The 19673-nt window shown below is 40.3% G+C and overlaps 1 protein-coding gene across 2 annotated transcripts in view; it reads right to left on the minus strand.

Annotated features, from left to right (window-relative positions):
- The window catches only part of LOC124723097 (carnosine N-methyltransferase), a 202804-nt gene that overhangs the window by 39046 nt on the left and 144085 nt on the right, over positions 1–19673 (minus strand). For both annotated transcript variants that reach the window (XM_047248275.1, XM_047248274.1), the window contains exon 8: positions 9166–9293. In XM_047248275.1, coding sequence (XP_047104231.1) covers positions 9166–9293 — 128 coding nt within the window. The remainder of the gene's footprint in view (positions 1–9165; positions 9294–19673) is intronic.

Raw genomic sequence — 19673 nt, forward strand, 5'->3', positions numbered from 1 at the left:
GCAGAATGAAAATCTCATTCTGGAATAATTGATATCAGCTTGATGATTACACGACACAAAGATTTATGCCTTGCCTGGGCCCATCTTCACCAACATTGGACTGTTGATGACTGGAAACATGCCTGGTCGGACGAATCTCATTTCACATTGTATTGAGCAGATGGACATGTACAGGTATGGAGCCAACCTCATGAATTCATAGACCCTGCACATCAGCAGGAGACTGCTCAAGTTGGTGGAGGCTCTGTAATAGTGTGAAGGGCGTGCAGTTTGAGTGATATGTGTCCCCTGTTACGTCTAGATACGACTCTGACAAGTGACACATACATAAGCATCCTGTCATTCATGTCCATTGCGCATTCTGATGGCCTTGGGCAATTCCAGCAGGACAATACAACTCCCCACACATCCACAATTGCTACAGAGTGTCTCTAGGAACACTCTTCTGAGTTTAAACACTTCCACTGACCACCAAACTCCCCAGACATGAACATTATTGAGCATATCTGGGATGCCTGGCAACATGCTGTTCAGAAGAGATCTCCACCCCCTTGTACTCTTACGGACTTATGGACAGCCCTGCAGGATTCATGGTGTCATTTCACTCCAGCACTACTTCAGACAATAGTCGAGTCTATTCCATGTCATGTTCCAGCACTTCTGCCTGCTCACAGGGGACCTACACGATATTAGGCAGGCATACCAGTTTCTTTGGCTCTTCAGTGTAGTAACTGTAGTAACCATTGTCATTACAACAACGTGATGATCCCTAATCCCCGTCCCTATACTGACATTGTTGATAAGGACAGGCCTGTTTGGAGCTACAAGATCTAAAATATTTCCATTGCTCATGGGCTGTCGAACTAGTTGTTCACAGCAGTTTTCGGAAAATGTGTTCAAAAGTACTTCACAAGACTGTCTGACTATACCACCTGCAGTGAATCCATAAATGGTCCAGTCTATACGCATCAGATTAAAGACATCTCCGACTAATACTGCATGATCTGGGTATTTCCACACTGCTGAGTTCAAACTTTCCTTGAATGATTCTACAACTGTTATGATAGAATCAGGTGGCCAGTAAAAACACCCGATAGTTAACTTGAGTTTACCTACATCTGCTATATATGTTCAGATAACTTCATATTCAGGCTCAATTTCAACGTCGATAGACACAATATATTCATCAAAAGCAATGAACCCTCCTTTACCTATGACATCTAATCTAATCTGTATATTTTTCATGACTCGTTAAACATTTCAGAGCTTTCTACTTCAGGTTTCATCCAGCTCTTGGTTCCAAGAATAATTTGAGTGCAACAATTTTCCTGCAGGGCAGTAAGTTCAGGAACTTTGTTATGAATACTTTGACAATTTACTGTTAAAATTTTGGTGCTCAAAGTATCTCTACTTTGTCTGTGATCTGATTTCACTCTCCATGTATCAACCAGTGAGTGTTCATCAGGAGCCCTCAAACTACCGCCTAGCCTTAAAACCCTCACATGCGTGTCACAAGTATTCTACTATCAGAGTAGCTGCTCCATTTGTGTAGTGCCCCTCTGACCTATCAAGGGGAGTCCAACAATTTTTCACCCCATAATGCAGGGCCGGAAATCTGCAGCCAAGACCACTACACAATTGATACAGTCTTTGGTTGAGGCCCCCCATTTGGTTCCAAAGCAAATGACGCAGATGAATTCTAGGAACGATGCTGCATATTGTCAGCTCTGCTTACGCCCCGAGTATAAGGCTAGCTGTCTTCACTACTTCCATCAACTGCCTGTACAAACTGAGGATGGCCTCAGAGCCCAAGTGATTGATGTCACTAGTGCCGATGTCAGCCACAACTTTCAGACAACTGCACCCTGCATGCTTGATAGCAGCATGCACAGCCTTCTGCACATCTCAGATGAGGTGTTCCTGCAGACATACCGAGTGAACATTGGCTTTCTTCCAGACCTGCATTTTATTTCCCTAAGAGGCTCCGTAACACTCCGAATCTTGAAACTGCCGATAATTAGTAAACTCTTCATCATGTGCCTGCTCGGCCCCTGCTGATGGAGTGGCCACCTATACATTCATAGGATGAATGGGCAAGGCCAGATAGCTAGCTTCCACACTGAATTTCAGCCTCGACCAATGTAGATGCATTACAACCTGCAACTCATATGTGATGAGAACAGATCCCCCATGATGGGTATGCTGCACGGTGCCTCGGCAGCGGAGCCCGTGGGAAAAACTAGTGACACCTAAGGTGTCCCATGCTGCGCCACCACTATACCCAAGGCAGCACCCTACAGACTGCTTACCAAGACCGTAGCGTCTTCAGCTGCTCACTAACTGAGGCCAGCTGCTCCAGTGTATGCACACAGCACACACACATCCTGTCCATCCTACTAACTTAGGAATTAAATAGTGAAACAAACAGAAAAGCTAAAAAAATGTGACTTGCTAGTCTTATGGTGCTTCATCAATGAAGGCTGATGGCTCATTGAGCTTTTATCAATGGTTACTGACCATCCAAAGTAAACAAACAAATGACTACTGCACTACAGACTGCACAAAGGTATGTGTAATTATGCAATACTATACTTCTCAAACACAAAAATATGCACTGAATTTATGAATTAAACATTGCAAGCCCAAAAAATCATGCAAATAATTTAAGGTTAAACTATAAACACAACACAAAACTAAACATGTGACTCGTTAGTATCCTTGTGCTTCACCAAAGAAGGCTGATGGTTTGCTACACAGAGAATTTGTTAACTTTCCACAGACTGTTAATTCAGAATGAGGAAATATTGTTTATTACACCAACATCAAATGACTTAGCCATGGCAAAATGTTGAAGTGAGTGAGTAATCTCAAAGATGAAATATAAATATTTGTGACAGAAAAGACAAAGTCTGTTGCTCAATTTAAAGATGCCAAATGGATGTGTGATTTTGCTTTACTGGTAGATGTAACAGTTCAATTGAACAAACTAAATGAACAATTACAAGGGGAAGATGAATTAAAATGTTCTACATAAAAGCATGTCCAATGGCCTTGCCACAGTTGTAACACCAGCTCTCATCAGATCACTGAAGTTAAGTGCTGTTGAGCTTGACTTAGCACTTGGACTGGTGATCGTCTGAGTCTGCCGAGTGCTGTTGGCAAGCAGGTTGCACTCAGCCCTTGCACAACCAATTGAGGAGATACTTATCAAAAAGTAGTGGTTCTGCTTGCAAAAAGTGAGAATGGCTGGGAGAATGGTGTGTTGACCACATGCCCCTCAATATCTGCATCCAGTGGTGCCTAACAGCTGAGGATGACACAGCGGTCAGTCGGTACAGCTGAGCCTTCCAAGGATTGTTCAGATGGAGAGAGAGGGATTTATGTATGAGCATGTGAAGGTATTCAAAACAAAATTGCAAATTTTGGAATCACAAATAAAAAATGGCAATTTTCTGCATTTTCCTTCCTTGCAGAAATGTAACAATAAAAATTGTGACAAATATTTACCTTTTTTTAAAATGAAACTATTCCACTTTAGGTTGTTAAAACATTATTGTTTATATCATTATTTCACCAGGTTTCTTATATGTATGGTAGATAGAACAGCAAATAAATTCACATCACCACATGCAACTGCTCTTACACAGTATGTCACAGCTTTATACTATTGAGTGGATTACAACATCCCACAATGCTTGAAAATGAATAATGTTCTAACAGTCTAAAGAAGAATGATTTCATTTAAAAATTTCATGAAGACTATGGACCCAGTCATCATCAAACTTCTAAATATTTACCTACTATATTTGGCCTAAAAGACATATTCAAGAGTTCAAGAGCAATAAAGCAATCTTCAATCTCTCTCACTCCTCTCTATCCATGGATGAAGTATCTTAGGATTTACAAATGGAATGTGGAAATTTTCAGTGTCTCCCGAAAAACCTCTACTAGAATTTTGTTGCAAATATGTCTCCAGGGAAAAATTTCCATGCATTAATAGGCACGGTATTCACGTCACATCATTTTTGGTGGCACAGATATGCAAGCATAAAAAGAGCTAAAATCACTTAAATTTATCTGGCAAGTTCACTTCAAGCTGCTACTACAAGCATCAAAACAAGTTTAGGAAGCCTTGTTCGAGAGACAAATTGCCAGGTCTGTCACTGTCAGGTAATATTTAATTAAAAATATTTTTCCCTTTACTTTTATATTGAATTAGATTCATCCGTAACTATTTAACTACAATCTGTTCTGTTCTGCCCAGAGCATGAACTGAAATTTGTATCCTGTCTCATGCAGGTAATAACATTTTACCACACCTCTACGTGACTATTCTGCAATTTTCACTTAAGTGCCCAGCAGATGATTCATTGAACCACTTTCACACTATTTCTCTACTGTTCCTCTCTACTGTGCCATGGGAAAAACCAACATTTAAATCTTTCCATGGGAACTCTGATTTATGTTATTTCACTACAATGATCTCTTCTCCCTATGTAAGTGGGCGTCAACACAATATTTTCACATTCAGAGGAGACAGTTAGTGATCAAAATTACATGAAAAGATCTCACCGCAATGAAATATGTCTTTGTTTTAATTATTGTCACCTTAACTCATGTATCATATTCATGACTCCCACCCATTTCGCAATAGCACAAAATGAGCTGCCCTTCTCTGAACTTTCTCAATGTCCTCCGTCAATCCTAGCTGGACATGGTATTAGTGCAGCAGAGGATGAACAAGCATAGTGTAGGCAGTCTCTGCAATGGATTTGTTGCATCTTCTAAGCATTCTGTGAATAAAATGCAGACTTTGGTTCACATTAACCACAACATTATCTATGTGACTGTTCCAATTTAAGTTTCATAATTGTTATCCTTAAATATTTTCTTGAAATGGTAGCCTTTCGCTTTGTTCATTTTATCACATAACCAAAATCTAACATTTTCTTTTCAGTACTCATGAGGATGACCTCTCACTTTTCATTATTTAGGATCAATTTCCACTTTTTGCACCATACACCATTTTTCAATTGTTTTTGTTCATCTGGTGACTTTACTAGATGGTAAATAACAGCATCATCTGCAAACAGTGTATGAGGGCTGTTCATATTGCCTCCTAAATTGTTTATGTAGATCAGATACAGCAGAGGGACTATAACACTTCCTTGGGGAGCACCAGATATCACTTCTGTTTTACTCAATGACTTTCTGTCAGTTACTAAGAAGTGCGACCTTTCTGACAGGAAACTACAAATCCAGTCCCATAACTGATACAATACTCCATAGGCACACAATCTGATTAGAAGCTGCTTGTGAAGAACAGTTTCAAAAGCCTTCTGGAAATCTAGAAATATGGTATCAATTTGATATTCCCTGTCTATAGCACTCATTACTTCATGAGAATAAAGAGCTAGTAGTGTTGCACAAGAATGATATTTTCAGAGCCTATGCTTACTGTGTCAGTAGATCTATTCTTCAAGGTAAGTCATAATGTTTGAACACAGTACATGTTCTGAAGCCTACTGCAAATCAGTTATCAGTGATATAGGTCTGTAATGCAGTGAACCACTCCTATTTCCTTTCTCGAGTATTGGTGTAACCTCTGCAACTTTCCTAAAAAGGTATGGATCTTTCATTGACTGAGCGGTTGCATGTGATTGCTAAGTATACTCTGCAAGGAATCCAATTGGTATACAATCTGGACCAGGAGACATGCATTTATTCATTGATCTGGGTTGCTTCATTACACCGAAGGTATCTACTTCTAAGTTACTGATGTTGGCAGCAGTTTCCTTGTTTAGTTACTTTAAAAGTGTAACCATCTGACAATCTCTCTCTCTCTCTCTCTCTCTCTCTCTCTGTCTCTCTCTCTCTCTCTCTCTCTCTCTCTCTCTCTCTCTCTCTCTCTCTCTCTCTGTGTGTGTGTGTGTGTGTGTGTGTGTGTGTGTGTGTGTGTGTGTAGAGCAGGGAGGGAGAGGGGGGGGGGGGGGGGGTGCACATCCATTTGATAACTGACATGTGGCCCTTGTTTCAGCTGACTCAGATGGTAGAGCACTTGCCCGCGAAAGGCAAAGGTCCCGAGTTCGAGTCTCCGTCGGGCACACAGTTTTAATCTGCCAGGAAGTTTCATAAATGGCTGTGGCCCTTTGTCAAATATGGTTGACTACTTATCATACAAGATTTTAATGTGAAGGCTTGTCATATGTCAAGTGTAGAAACCTACAACAAATGAATTGTGGAAATGTCTTTTATTACAATCTAATGTCATGTTTTTTACAATGATAGCCAGTTTCTTTCGATTACAGAACATCTTTGGTAATAGTAGCCATAGAGCAAACAGTCAGTTTCAGATGGCCATGTACAGTGTCCATGAGTCCCTAATGTCTTGGAAAAAAAAAATGGAAATGAAGTCCCATGCTTCTTTACAGAGCGTAGGGGAACGATGCGGGAGACCCGCACCGCCCTACTAGGCAAGGTCCTAATGGAGGTGGTTTGCCGTTGCCTTCCTCCGACCGTAATGGGGATGAATGATGATGATGATGAAGACGACACAACAACATCCAGTCATCTCGAGGCAGGAAAAATCTCTGACCCCGCCGGGAATCGAACCCGGGACCCCGTGCTCGGGAAGCGAGAACGCTACCGCGAGACCACGAGGGTTAGCAATTCATTAATGTTGTACACGCTACTAAAGTCGTAATGACTCATGGGCAACATCCACAGCACTTGAAACTGAACAGCTGCTCTGCAACACCTATGATCCTATGTTCTCTAATTGAAGAAAACTGATCATAATTATAAAAAGTGTGACACTGGAAAGTAATAAAAGACATCTAGATAAGACAGCACCTTAAAATTTGTGGAATGCTCCTAATGTTGGACTCTTTACACTCATTTTGACTGTGTTTCATTTTTTCCTACTCTTCTTCCAAGCTTTCAGTTCCAGAGATGACAATTTTATATTGGCTGCTCAGATAATCAGCAATCTGTTTCTCACCATACTTACTAAGCAGAAATATTTTTCTACATTTCTTAACAACCCTTTGAATCCTCATCATCAATGGCACCTTATAGCATTACAGTCACCACTTCCCATATATATACATCAAAATGTCATCTGCACAAGTCAGTTTTTTAACTGTGCAGCAAAAACTAATTTTTGGAGCAGAGATTACTGTACTATAACACAAATCTGTGTCCTTACCCCTGGTTCCAACAGTGTGAGTCTCTCATTCTACAGTTGCCAAGTTGGAAGTTCCCCTACCACAATAACAAATTCAACTGATTTACTCAGTTTGTCATAGTTACCGGTAGTAGGTGGCTTGTAAAAATAATCAGTTACAATGTTTGATTCATATGTAACAATTATCTTCACCCAAACAATTTCACTTCTTCTTCTTCTTTTGTGGTTCCACAGTTTCTTGTGGGCCTCAGCCTTTTCAACAATTTTCTGCCATTTATTTCAGTCCATTGCTAGAATTCTCAAATTTCTATTACTTATTTTCTGGAGATCCTCAGTGACTCCATTCTCCAATCTTATTCTCAGTCGATCTCAGCCACTCTATCATCTTGTCTTTCCTTGTAATACCTTTTTGGGGCACTTTCACTAAGCTATGTGCCCAGCCCAGCTCAATCTGGGTGGGTTCATTATTTTTTCAAATCTGGAATCCATAACAACATAAGAACATATGACAGAGTTCGTTATGGCAATTGACATGCTACCGCCATAGGTGACCCAGCTATTGTAGTGATATATTGGGTGTTTCTAAATTTTTGCAACATACTTTGGTGAGGGTTCAAAGAATCTTAACAAAACAAAATATTCCTACAAATGTATCTTCTATGATGAACTACTAATAGGGTACATTTCTTAAACAAATATGGTATCACATACTCGGTGATATATTAGTTTTTGTCTGTATTTGTTCATACACACAATTAAATAAATGTATTTGTGCAGATAATAAACAGATGGTACATACGATGTATAGGAGTGACGTCACATTTCTGCAGAGTCTCATCACATTTCAGTTCTGATGTACATCAGATTCCAAGATGGTGAATTAAATGTTGAATGCCAGATCTGTTCAGTCTCAGAACATTAATCCATTGAATTTTCAGTTGTGGAGATACACCGTAATGCTATAATGTGTACTCTGTGTTCATAACAACATTTTTTTCTCATTTTCATACAAGGGACGATCACTTTTGGAGGTTTTTTTTATGGTTTGGAAATAACTTAGATGTTACATTCTGAATTTAGATCTGCCTGCTATTCACTTGTAGTTTCAGTCAGTTTTTCCTTCCTAGTACCACACAGGCATTATCACCTTTAATAAGTAATACAAATTCTCAGAATTGATCCCGAAAGATAGTGCATTTAAGAAGTACTGTATTAACATTTTCTCTTTCTGAACAGTGAGGACTAACGTTTTCCACTGCAATTAATGTGGGTGATATAGTCATCTCTCTGAATACACGTACTAGGTCATTTGGTCTATGGAGGTACTTCTCTAGCTCAAAAAGTCTTCATGTACACACCACACACACTCTACCACCCAAGTAGCCACTTCCTGTGTAGTGCACCTCTGACTTGATTAGATGACTTCTGAATGTCTCCAGTCAATAGTGTACATTGAGAAATTCACATCCAAGACATTCATACAATTGCCAGAATTGATAATCTGATCCATCCACCAGGTCCAAACAAGAGGATGATGATCAAATCCAAAATAGTAATAAAACTGAGCCGCTAATTTGATCCGTCCACCAGAACCAAACAGGAGGATGACGATCAGTTTTAAGAAAGTCACTGGAAACCTTGAAATGTGTTTTCACCCCATGAGTATAGGCAGTGCTTTCCACCATTTCATGCCTTTAATGAAATTAAAATAATCTTGATGAGGATTTGGAACAAATTACTTCTATCTACACCAGACTCTTATGCAATGTTTGGCTCTAGTTCAATTTCAAAGTGTGTAGGCACTATTTCTTGCTTTCCTCTCCCCCATGTATCCATCATTATTTCATTCTGTCCTCAATATGTTAATGAGAAATTTCATTTTCAAAAGCTTGAGAATAACTTTGGTGACATTATTACTACTTCTATTGGCATGTACTGCCCATCTAGAGGTTATTTAGGCTATGTTCTTGGATAGTTACCTGCACATCGAATCCAAATTTCTTAATAATGCTCAGAACTATATCAAATGGAGGTTCCACCAGGGGCTGTTTTGTAGTTGCATCTGAATAGTGATACAATAATGGGCCCAAGTTCACCCATATGCCACCTGCATTGCAAAATAAATCATTATAACATACAACATATGTCAAAATTTTAGTTCTAGGTACAGTCAGAAAGTAATGCTTTCTATTGTTCATGTTCATTGTTCCAGAAGAAATCTGCACTGAATTTACACAAAATCGCAGTGACAAAATTCTTGCTGAAATTATTACTTGCTAAAAAGTCACCTCTATTGTTTTCTATAGAATTAGTTTGCTATCATTTTCTGCAGTACAGCTCAACATTGAACTGTGCCATTATCTTCACATTATAAGAAATCAAGTCACACTTGTGCATTATCCTCAAATCCTCAGTCACTATGGCATGGTATCTTTTGATTTCACATTATTCTGAAAGTGGTGTGTTTAAAGATTTTCATTCATGATAACTAAAAGGTGAAAGTCTAGTGTGTGATATCTGGGCTGTATAATGAGTGTGATAAAACTTGCCAGTGAGATTTTGAAATTTAGCTTGTACTGGTACATAAATGTGAGGATGTGACTTGTGTGTGAGCAAAGAATATCTGTCACTCATTTTGTTTGATAAACTTGTTATTGACGATCTAAACATTCCAGTTGCAGCATCCTGGTCTTATAAATTTGCAAGGATCACTCTCACTGCATTTCAAGAGAGAGAAGCCTGGAGCTTTCCCACCAGCTTACACATTTCTTCATTTTACGTGAAACGAGTACCATCATACCATAAATTCTGCCTTGATTTCAGGTTCAAACAAATAATTCCATATCATACCATTTGTCACTATCTTCAATAACAATTTCTCTCCCTCCTGTAGCAGCTTTTTTTCTTTTGCTCAAAGGTTTGGGTACCCATAATTGAAAAATATTTAAACAACAAAGGTTTTCAACAACTGAAATCACTTGTGAATTTGCCTTACCTACTGTGTTACAGGGCTGTGACCAACACTGAATGACAATCATGTCAACTGTCTAATTCTTGTATTTATACGGCAAAATGATACATTACTTTCTGACTGCCCTTTTTCATATTAATACAAGAAATTAATTCAGAAAGAAGTTTTTCTTTGCCTGGTCATCAAAAAAGCAAACAAATATTGCTGAATATGACATTTTAAGCACCAGCAGTACACATACTAGCATTAACAAAACATTCCACCATTCACAGAAAGAGTTAATTTACTATGCATAAAGTTGTAAATACAGCAGTAGTTGCCACTAGGCATGAGTAGTGCAATATAATCATCAGCAGTTAAAAAAAATAATAAATAACTTTCAAGTGAAGTTCAAGTCTAAGACCACCAAGAACTGCTAACATTGGGTAAAGCTACACTTCTGCACAGCTGCTCAGATAGTTAATACAGACATAGCCTAACAATAATTACAATTGATTTTCATGCTAATTTGAAGTTATTTCTTGTGCAGTTGAAATGGTACTGCACTGTGAATAACAAAATTTTTGTTGTTAGAATGCAAAGTTTTGTCAATACTGACAGCATAACTGGCAGAGAATGACCTTAGTTTTGACATGGTTTTGGAAGGAAATCCACCATGTCTTTCTGAATGTATGAGGGGGTAGTCACAAAGCTTTTAATGTCACATTAAAAAAGTTATGAAATTAATTTTTTGTTTGTTTGCAGGTACATGTCTGTAGTTAACGCACATACTGAAATCCAAGAGGTGCAGCCCATTGGTAAAGTGCAATATTATGCAGCAATTCATTATCAGCATCTAATAAAGAACAATGATGCAACAATATATGCTGGGTTGGTAGACGTGTATGGCAAAAATGCAATCATCATATGACACAGTCATTAAATGGTGCTGCAAATGCTTCCAATGGGGTCAAACAATTAAATTCTTCATTTGTGTGGCCGTAGTGTCTGTAGTTGCTTTATAATTCCTGATTGTATTTTTGTTCTGTTGTTACAACTAAAAAAATGTTGTAGTTGCAACGACAGAACAAAAATATCCTCAAGGGCTGAAAAAAGTCTGAGTGACAAAGAACGAAGTGTTAAATCACCTCTCTGTGAAAACTGGGAATCACAAGAGAAGTGGAAGCCCTTGTGCTTCAAGACCACCATATCTCTAGTGAGGCAAATAAGTGAAAATCAGTCATGGATCAGTTTTCAAGCTCTAGTGCAACGGTTTGTACATGACAATGGTCACTGCCTGTGGGTTTCACAACTGCTCACACTCATTCAAAAAGCTTTCCAAACTGAGGCAGCAGTGGAAATGTTGCAGCTGTGTCAGGCCAATCCAGATGACTACTACTCCCCCCCCTCCCCCCCCCCCCCCTCTTTCCCAATATTCTCCTGACAAAGAAGCAAGTGACATTTTCCTCTTTATTCATATAAAGAAATCTTTGCATGGTACGCACTTCCAGAATGACACAGAGGTGACTTTCAAGGTGAGACCTTTCCCGAACATCCAAAATGCAGACTTCTACAACTGAAATCTCCACTAAGATATCCAACTTTGGGAAAAATCTGTCACACTGATGGGTGGATATGTTGAAAAGGATTAATACAATCACCAAGTTTTGTGGTTGTAGCTTCATTTTTTCAAGTTTACAATTAAAACTTTATGACTATTCCCATAAATGATTTGGATTTAGTGTTGCCTTATTCAGAAATAAAACAGAAAAGTTAAAACAGGCTAGCTAGACTGGAACAAAGATTATGAAAAATATACTCTAACATTAATTTAGGTCAAACATGCAAGAAGCTGCAGACAAGACATCAAAAATAATTTACGATAATTCATTACAATAATGATGTAGATGACACAGTAGCTTTATGGGGATAAGGGAGAAATGAAAGTATGTTCTGGTGACTATTACCAATGTATGCATTTAAAAATCAATCCTCTCAGCTTTTCTGGACTTAGAAAGATGATTAAAACAATAGTCAGATGGCTTGGAACTGTCACATAAGTAGCCTGTTCACCTTTGCATTCAAAACAGCTTAACACAAATAGGAAAGAGAGCACAGAAAATATTTCCAGGTGTTATGTTACACTACTTTTTGAATGATAACTAGAAAATATTCTCTGGATCCCTGCACTGGAAATGGTCATTGATCACTGACTCAGCTATTACTCTTCCCATTAACGGGGCTACACAAAATATATGCCACTTTTACTCAAAACGTGTCAGACCAATTTGAGATGTATATGTGGCCTTTCCACTGACTGAACACAGAATCAGTGATATATTTATGTAATTACTAACTAAACACTCAATTTATAAATATTTGTGAGCAACACTTACCACATACAGGGTAATTTGCTAAATGGGAACAAACTGCAGGAAATGGTCTCTGAAAGGGCAAGGAGCACAAAAGGTTAGACGGAAATATTGGTGTAAATGAATTCCATGGGAAGTAACCCACTTTAAGGTGGAGATAAAAGATTTTTGACAATGAGCCACGTACCAAAACCAGGCAGGTGGCCCACCAGCCTGGGATAAGCCAGACGAGTGCGGAGGCCTTATTACCTACAGACTTACCTCCATGGTGACGATTTTCCCAATGGTTTGTTGTATGGGCCACTGTGGTGCTGGGATTTCTGTTATCCATCCTACTCACAGATGAGGCTACCTTTACAAGGAGATACTAGACAGCTTCCTAGTATTCCTCGCATATACAAACTCTGCCTAGCGCAGTGTTTGTCGACAGTATACAAAGCTTCAAAATTAGAGAACTGTTATCATGTCTGGGACAAACCTTCATTAGATCAGGACAATATTTACGTTGCCCTTACTCAGAAGCTGTTCCAGTTGCTACTGTTATTGTGTACTTTCACTGTTAGTAATGAAGCTTGGCTACCTAGGCACCTTTCTCTGCTTGTGTGTACATCCCCCACAATGGGATACTACAGTGCAGCATCATCAACTTTCAAAACACCCATCAGTGGGCTACAGGGAATCCCCACAGAATGATGGCAGTGAACCATCAGTAACGATTCAGCGTCAATGTGTGGGTGGTGATTATTGGTAACTGCCTCATGGGTCTGGTCATCCTTCTACAATCCCTCACAGGTGAGATGTATCTGCATTTACTGCAGGTGACCCTGCTTCCCCTGCTGAAGAAGTGCCTTTGGTTGTACAAAACATTATGTGGATAGTACATGTTGGTGCTCCACTCACTGACCTCTTGAATGTGGGGCTAGAACACTAGTACAGACAGAGCATTCACACTTAGCTAGTGTGTTCTCATGTCTGCTATCAATCACTGAAACCTACATTGTCAGAGGTCTTTATCTCCACCTTCAAGTGGGTGTACTTCCCTTCAAATGTGTTTCCAGCCATATGTCCATATGACATTTTCTGCTCCTTATCCTCTCAGGGATTGTTTCCTTTAGTTTGTCCCCATTTAGCAAAATCACCCCAAATATGTAGAAAGAGTTCTTTTGACAGAAAGCTAACAGACAAAGCTTACATTACATACCACTTATAAATATGAACAATAAATTAGTAAAAGAAGCTATAACACAAAGCAAAAATCATTAAAACAAGGCTGTGGCTATTTTGAGGCAGTAAACTATAAATACCATAAACTACAAAAGAGCTATTTCTTTCTTGTGTTAGAAAATTTAAGGATTTCTTTTGTATTTGCCTAATGCCAAGGAATGTGTAAAAGTATTGTTGTTTTAAATCTATGTGCTGCTCACAAGTAATAATCTAGAAACTACATATACCATCTACATGTAAATCTAGAATGTTTGCAAAAGAAATTGTAGTGAACTTCAAGCTGTTACCACTTGTTTCACTTTAGTGTGAGAAGACATGAGTCTCCCATAAGTCCAACCCCTCGTCCAAGTCGTGGGAGATGGGCAACGGCACAAAGTAGGGGATTGCCTTTAGGGGCGATGTACAGCGGGGACTTTGTGTGCCCCAGGACCGCTACGGTAGCTGAGAAGGCCCTATGGGAACCCTGAAACGTGACGGCTAACGGGGCTCTGGTGAAGCTGCGATAGGCCTAGCAAGCCAGTAGTGGATAAATCAACTGCTTTTAAAAAGGGAACATGCCTCGGATCACGGAACGGATTTAAAGGAAACCGACCAAGCAATGGAAAAGGATTACGAGATGGTTTACGGCTGGGCACCTTAAACGTAAGGACTCTAACTGGGAAGTTAGAAGAAATTGTAGAAATGATGGAAAGGAGGAAATTGGACATCTTGGGACTTGCTGAGACTAGGTGGAGAGGAGTTGGTGAAAAACCACTAAGTAAAGGATGTAAACTGTACTGGATAGGGAATGAGAGGGGAAGAAATGGAGTGGCAGTAGTGGTCAGAGAGGGTCTGCAGGAGGAGGTGGAAGGTATCAATGATCGAATGATAAAAGCCAGAGTACGGGTGAAAGGAAAAAGCATTGAAATCATCCAAGCATATGCCCCACAGGTGGGGTGTACAAAAAAGGAGAAGGAGGAATTTGAAGATGACATGCAAAAGAAGCTAAATGGAGGAAATCAGATTATAATAGGGGACCTCAATGCACATGTTGGCACAGACAGGAAAGGATTCGAGGAGATAATGGGACCAGAGGGCTGGGGGAACCGAAATAGAGAAGGAAAATTGTTGCTGGAATTCTGCAAGAGGAATGGGCTGGCGATCGCAAATTCCTGGTACAAGAAGAGGAGTAGTCACAAAATAACTTGGTACAGTGGGGACTGGTCCCAAACTTCAGTAGTAGACTATGTACTAGTGGATAGGCAGATGATGAGCAGCCTCACAGATGTTAAGGTCATACCATCTGAGGCCTTAGACAGTGACCATCGGCTGTTGGTAGCCACCCTGAGAGAGAAAAAAGATAGGAGGGCAACAGATATACAGGAGAAAAGGTTGAAGACATGGATGCTGAAAGAGGATGAACGGAGGACCCAGTACCAGACACTGATCAGGAAGAAGCTGCCAAAGGAAGATCAGAGAACAGTGGAAGAAGAATGGGGCGATTTTAGGAGGGCTCTAGTTGAGGCAGCTGAGACTGTGTGCGGAAGAACTAGCACAAAGAGGAGAAGTAGGGAAACCCCATGGTGGAACAACATATGTAAAGAGGCAGTACTTCGAAAGAACAAAGCCTTCAGAGAATGGTTCCAGACCCGAACAGAGGAAGCTAGGGTAAAATATAAGGAAAGCAAGAAAGCGGCACAGACCATAGTAAGGGCGGAGAAGAAGAAGTGGATGGAAAAATGGACAAGAATGTTAGAAGAGGACAGTGAAGGGAACAAAAAAGTACTTTACACCATGGTAAGAAATAAGAGGAACGACAGAAGCGAGTGCCTGAGGATCATGGATAATAATGGAAGAGTTGTGGAGGAAATGCATGAGCTCAAAAAGATTTGGAAGGAGTACTTTGAAGATCTGTTGAATGCCGCCAAGCGGGTAACTAACAGCGATGGAGAGCCTAAGGCAGCAGATGATTATAATAGTGGGGAAATTGATGATCTAACTTGGAATGAAGTGGAAGAAGCCATAAAGAGGATGAAAGGGGGCAAGGCACCAGGTTGGGACGAAGTAACAGTGGATATGATACGAGCAGCAGGAGAAGTAGGAACCCAGTGGCTATACAGAGTGCTGAGGGTGGTGTGGAAGGAGAACAGAATTCCTGAGGATTGGAAGAAAGGAATTATAGTCCCGATCTTCAAGAAAGGGGATAAAAGGAGATGTGAGAACTACAGAGGAATCACCCTGCTATGCCACTGTGGAAAAATTTATGAAAAGATGCTGGAGAAGAGAATAAGAAGCAGTATTGAAAGTAGACTGCAAGAGGAGCAGTACGGTTTCAGACCGGGAAGATCAACAACGGACCTCATATTTGCGGTAAGGCAACTGCAGGAAAGGCACTATGAGTACGGGAAGGACTTAATCATGGCCTTTTTGGATATTGAGAAGGCGTATGACAGTATCTGTAGGGACAAGCTCTGGGATGTGCTGAACGCAAAAGGGATAGATGAAGAGATAACACGAAAAGTCAGAAAAATGTATGAGGGAAGTGAGAGTTGTGTGAAAGTGGGGAGGGAACGTACTGCATGGTTCAAGCTGGAAAATGGGCTGCGACAGGGAAGTGCACTTTCGCCTTTATTGTTTATTATTGTTATGGATGAAATCCTACAGCAAGTATCAGATGCAATTGGAGATCATAAAATGAAAGCAGTGCTTTTTGCCGATGACCTGATGTTATGGGGAAATTGCGTGAAGGAGGCGCAAGAGCAGTTAGATGCATGGGAGGCAACAGCAGCACAATATGGAATGCATTTCTCTGCAAAGAAAAGTGAAATAATCGTCACAACAAGGAAGAAGAATAGGCCAAATGTGGATATAACTTGTGGAGGGGAAAAACTACAAGTGGTAGAGAACTTCAAGTACCTGGGAAGCGTGATTGAAAGTAAGGGGGGAAACGCAATGGAAATAAATGAAAGGTGCAGAAAAGCAGGGCAGTTCTACAAATGCATTAGGGGGCTTATTTGGAGCAAGGAGGTGCCACAGAAATCCAAGGGAATTATATACCGAACCTACTTTGTCCCCATATTGACATACGGAAGTGAGACATGGGTAATGCACAAAAGCGACAAAAGTAGAATACAGGCTAGTGAAATGAAGTTCCAGAGGAGCAGGTTGGGTGTAACAAGACGAGACAGATTGCGAAATTTGTATGTGAGGAAAAGACTAAAGGAGGAACCAGTACAGGACAGGATAGAAAAATCAAGACTGCAGTGGTATGGACACATGAAGAGAATGGATGAGGGAAGAATTCCAAAGAGGATGTTTGATCTGCAACTGGAGGGGAAGAGGCCCAGAGGAAGACCAAGAGATAGATGGGTGAAGGGAGTAAAGGAATGTGTGATGAGAAGAGGAGAGAACTGGACGAAGGTGGAAGAGGGGGAATGGTGGAAAGACAGAACGCGATGGAGAGGCTTGTGTTCCCGACAGACCCAGCCAGTGGCTGGAAACTGTCCAAGATGATGATGATGATGATGATGTGAGAAGACATGAGCATGTACACAAAATAACCAAAAACATTTTCCTCCTCCCATCCATAAGCATGTGCATAACTGACACTTGTGCAAAGTTAAAAATCAGATGCCCTACTTGGAACCAACAGATAAGGATTTTGAAACTATACTTCACAGGAACAGATAAGAATTAGATATGGATTAGTAAATCAATGAGCTGTTTTCTTTGGAGCACTTTTTTTGTCATTGTATGTGAAACACTATACAATTTATTACATATGTCCACACTGTACACCTGTTATCATCCATACAGAAACAGCCTTGATGGATCACTGTACGAGAAACAAACATAGCTGGGGCTGCTCAAACACCTGCACTACAGACAGCATGTCAATTACCCTGCTACTCTCTGGCCAAAATGTATTACAGGTGACACAAAGACAGACAGACTGGCAAGTGATGATAACTGACTGAAGAGTTGACAGTTCTGCTGGCAAGTGATCTGCATATGGCATGATAGCACTGTTCCACAATTTGAGATCAAGAGCATTCAGTTCAGGGCCGACACTGCTGGGAGCACAACTGTATTGAGGTTTATCACTGTTGATGTGTCTCACCAAACTCTTCAGGCCCTGGGAGGTTAACGTGCTGTGGGTAGTGTTCACGGAGTCCCTAATGATATGTGTGAGTCCTTGGGATATTGGTGTTCTGGTCCAGGTGAAAGAATACTGGACTAATGCACTTAACTCAGGTAATGGCTTTAAGTCATGGGACACACCCAGCTAATTCTGCAACTTTACTTTGCTACAGAGAGCCTGATTAACCCTTTGATTCCAGAATGAGATTTTCACTCTGCAGCGGAGTGTGCATTGATATGAAACTTCCTGGCAGGTTAAAACTGTGTGCCGGACCGAGATTTGAACTCGGGACCTTTGCCTTTCGCGGGCAAGTGCTCTACCAACTGAGCTACCCAAGCATGACTCACGGCCCATTCTCAGCTTTACTTCCGCCAGTACCTCATCTCCTACCTTCCAAACTTTACAGAATCTCTCCTGCGAAGCTTGCAGTACTAGCACTCCTGAAAGAAAGGATATTGTGGATACATGGCTTAGCCACAGAATGGGGGATGTTTCCAGAATGAGATTTTCACTCTGCAGTGGAGTGTGCATTGATATGAAACTTCCTGGTAGATTAAAACTGCATGCTGGACTGACACTCGAACTTGGGACCTTTGCCTTTTGCGGGCAAGTGGTAGAGCACCTGTCAGTTTCAACTTTGCAATCTTCAGTTCTGTGAGATAAATGACACATCACCATGGTTGAACAGATAGACACATTCTGGAGAAATTCACTAGGAGCGACAGTGACCTTTAATTCTCTGATGTTGTTAGCAGTGATGATTCTTCAACAGAATCACGAAATTGAAGTCCTCAGCCCTGTACATCAGCTGGTACAACACAACAATTTGTTGCTTCTTCCGGAGGTGCAGTCAACAGTTATTCAGAATTTGAAAAGTCAGAAAGCGATAGCAAAGCAGTTTGGAAAAGAGCACACATTAGTGACCTTTTGATTGGAAACTGCAGTACCTACCACCACTTGTCAACTGCACTTAGAAATATGCACAGTGCTAGTCACTGTTGCGCTTCCCACAACCACCACCATGGCCAACGGGTGCTGCTTTGATGCCGTTACACTGGCGCCAACAATCTACAAGGGACCTTCCCTCTCCGAGGCTCAGTGGTGGATGTACTTAAATTATGAGAACGGCTTTTCTCATGCTCACTTGTGACTTGTCCTTGTATTTGCTATTCAGTGTTCTCATGTACTTGTTGGTCAGAGCTTATGGAGTTTATAATTAGCATTCATTGTCCTGAGTGGATAATTCAGAACTTGTGTATCTGTCTTAACAAGGAACTTGTACATTCAACTGCTACCAGAAAGATGTGTGTTCATTCTTTTCTTAGTGGTACCAGTACTTAGAATAAAAGATAACTGTCTGTGTTTATGTTAACAGTGCACTGTGTTCCATGCTCCTGCCAAACAACTGAGATCCCACATGCACATAAGATAAGGGTGTAACAAAAACAAACTGATTTCCAGCCATTAAAGCATGTGTATGATGACTCGGCTTCAGAACAAAAATGTAAACTGGTTAATGACCCAAGCATTCTGCCATTTTTATATTTCTGTCGGAAGACCTGTTGTAGTTTACAGCAGGCAAAAGAAATTGATTTTGTGTGTACACCATGGAAATACTCAAGAATCTGTGCAGCATTCTTGACTGTCAAAGTGGAAAGATACTGGATTTGAGAAACTTCTTTGTTTTATTGCTATTTGTCTTTTAATGGCTCAAGTTATAAAGTTGCAAATAAGTTATTATTGGTCCAAAGGTATACTTTTTAAATTCTCCAGTTTTCTGCAAAATTATGTCCTGAGAGCGATTATTTCACTTTTGAGGAA

Source organism: Schistocerca piceifrons, chromosome X (assembly GCF_021461385.2).
Source record: "Schistocerca piceifrons isolate TAMUIC-IGC-003096 chromosome X, iqSchPice1.1, whole genome shotgun sequence".
NCBI lineage: Eukaryota > Metazoa > Arthropoda > Insecta > Orthoptera > Acrididae > Schistocerca > Schistocerca piceifrons.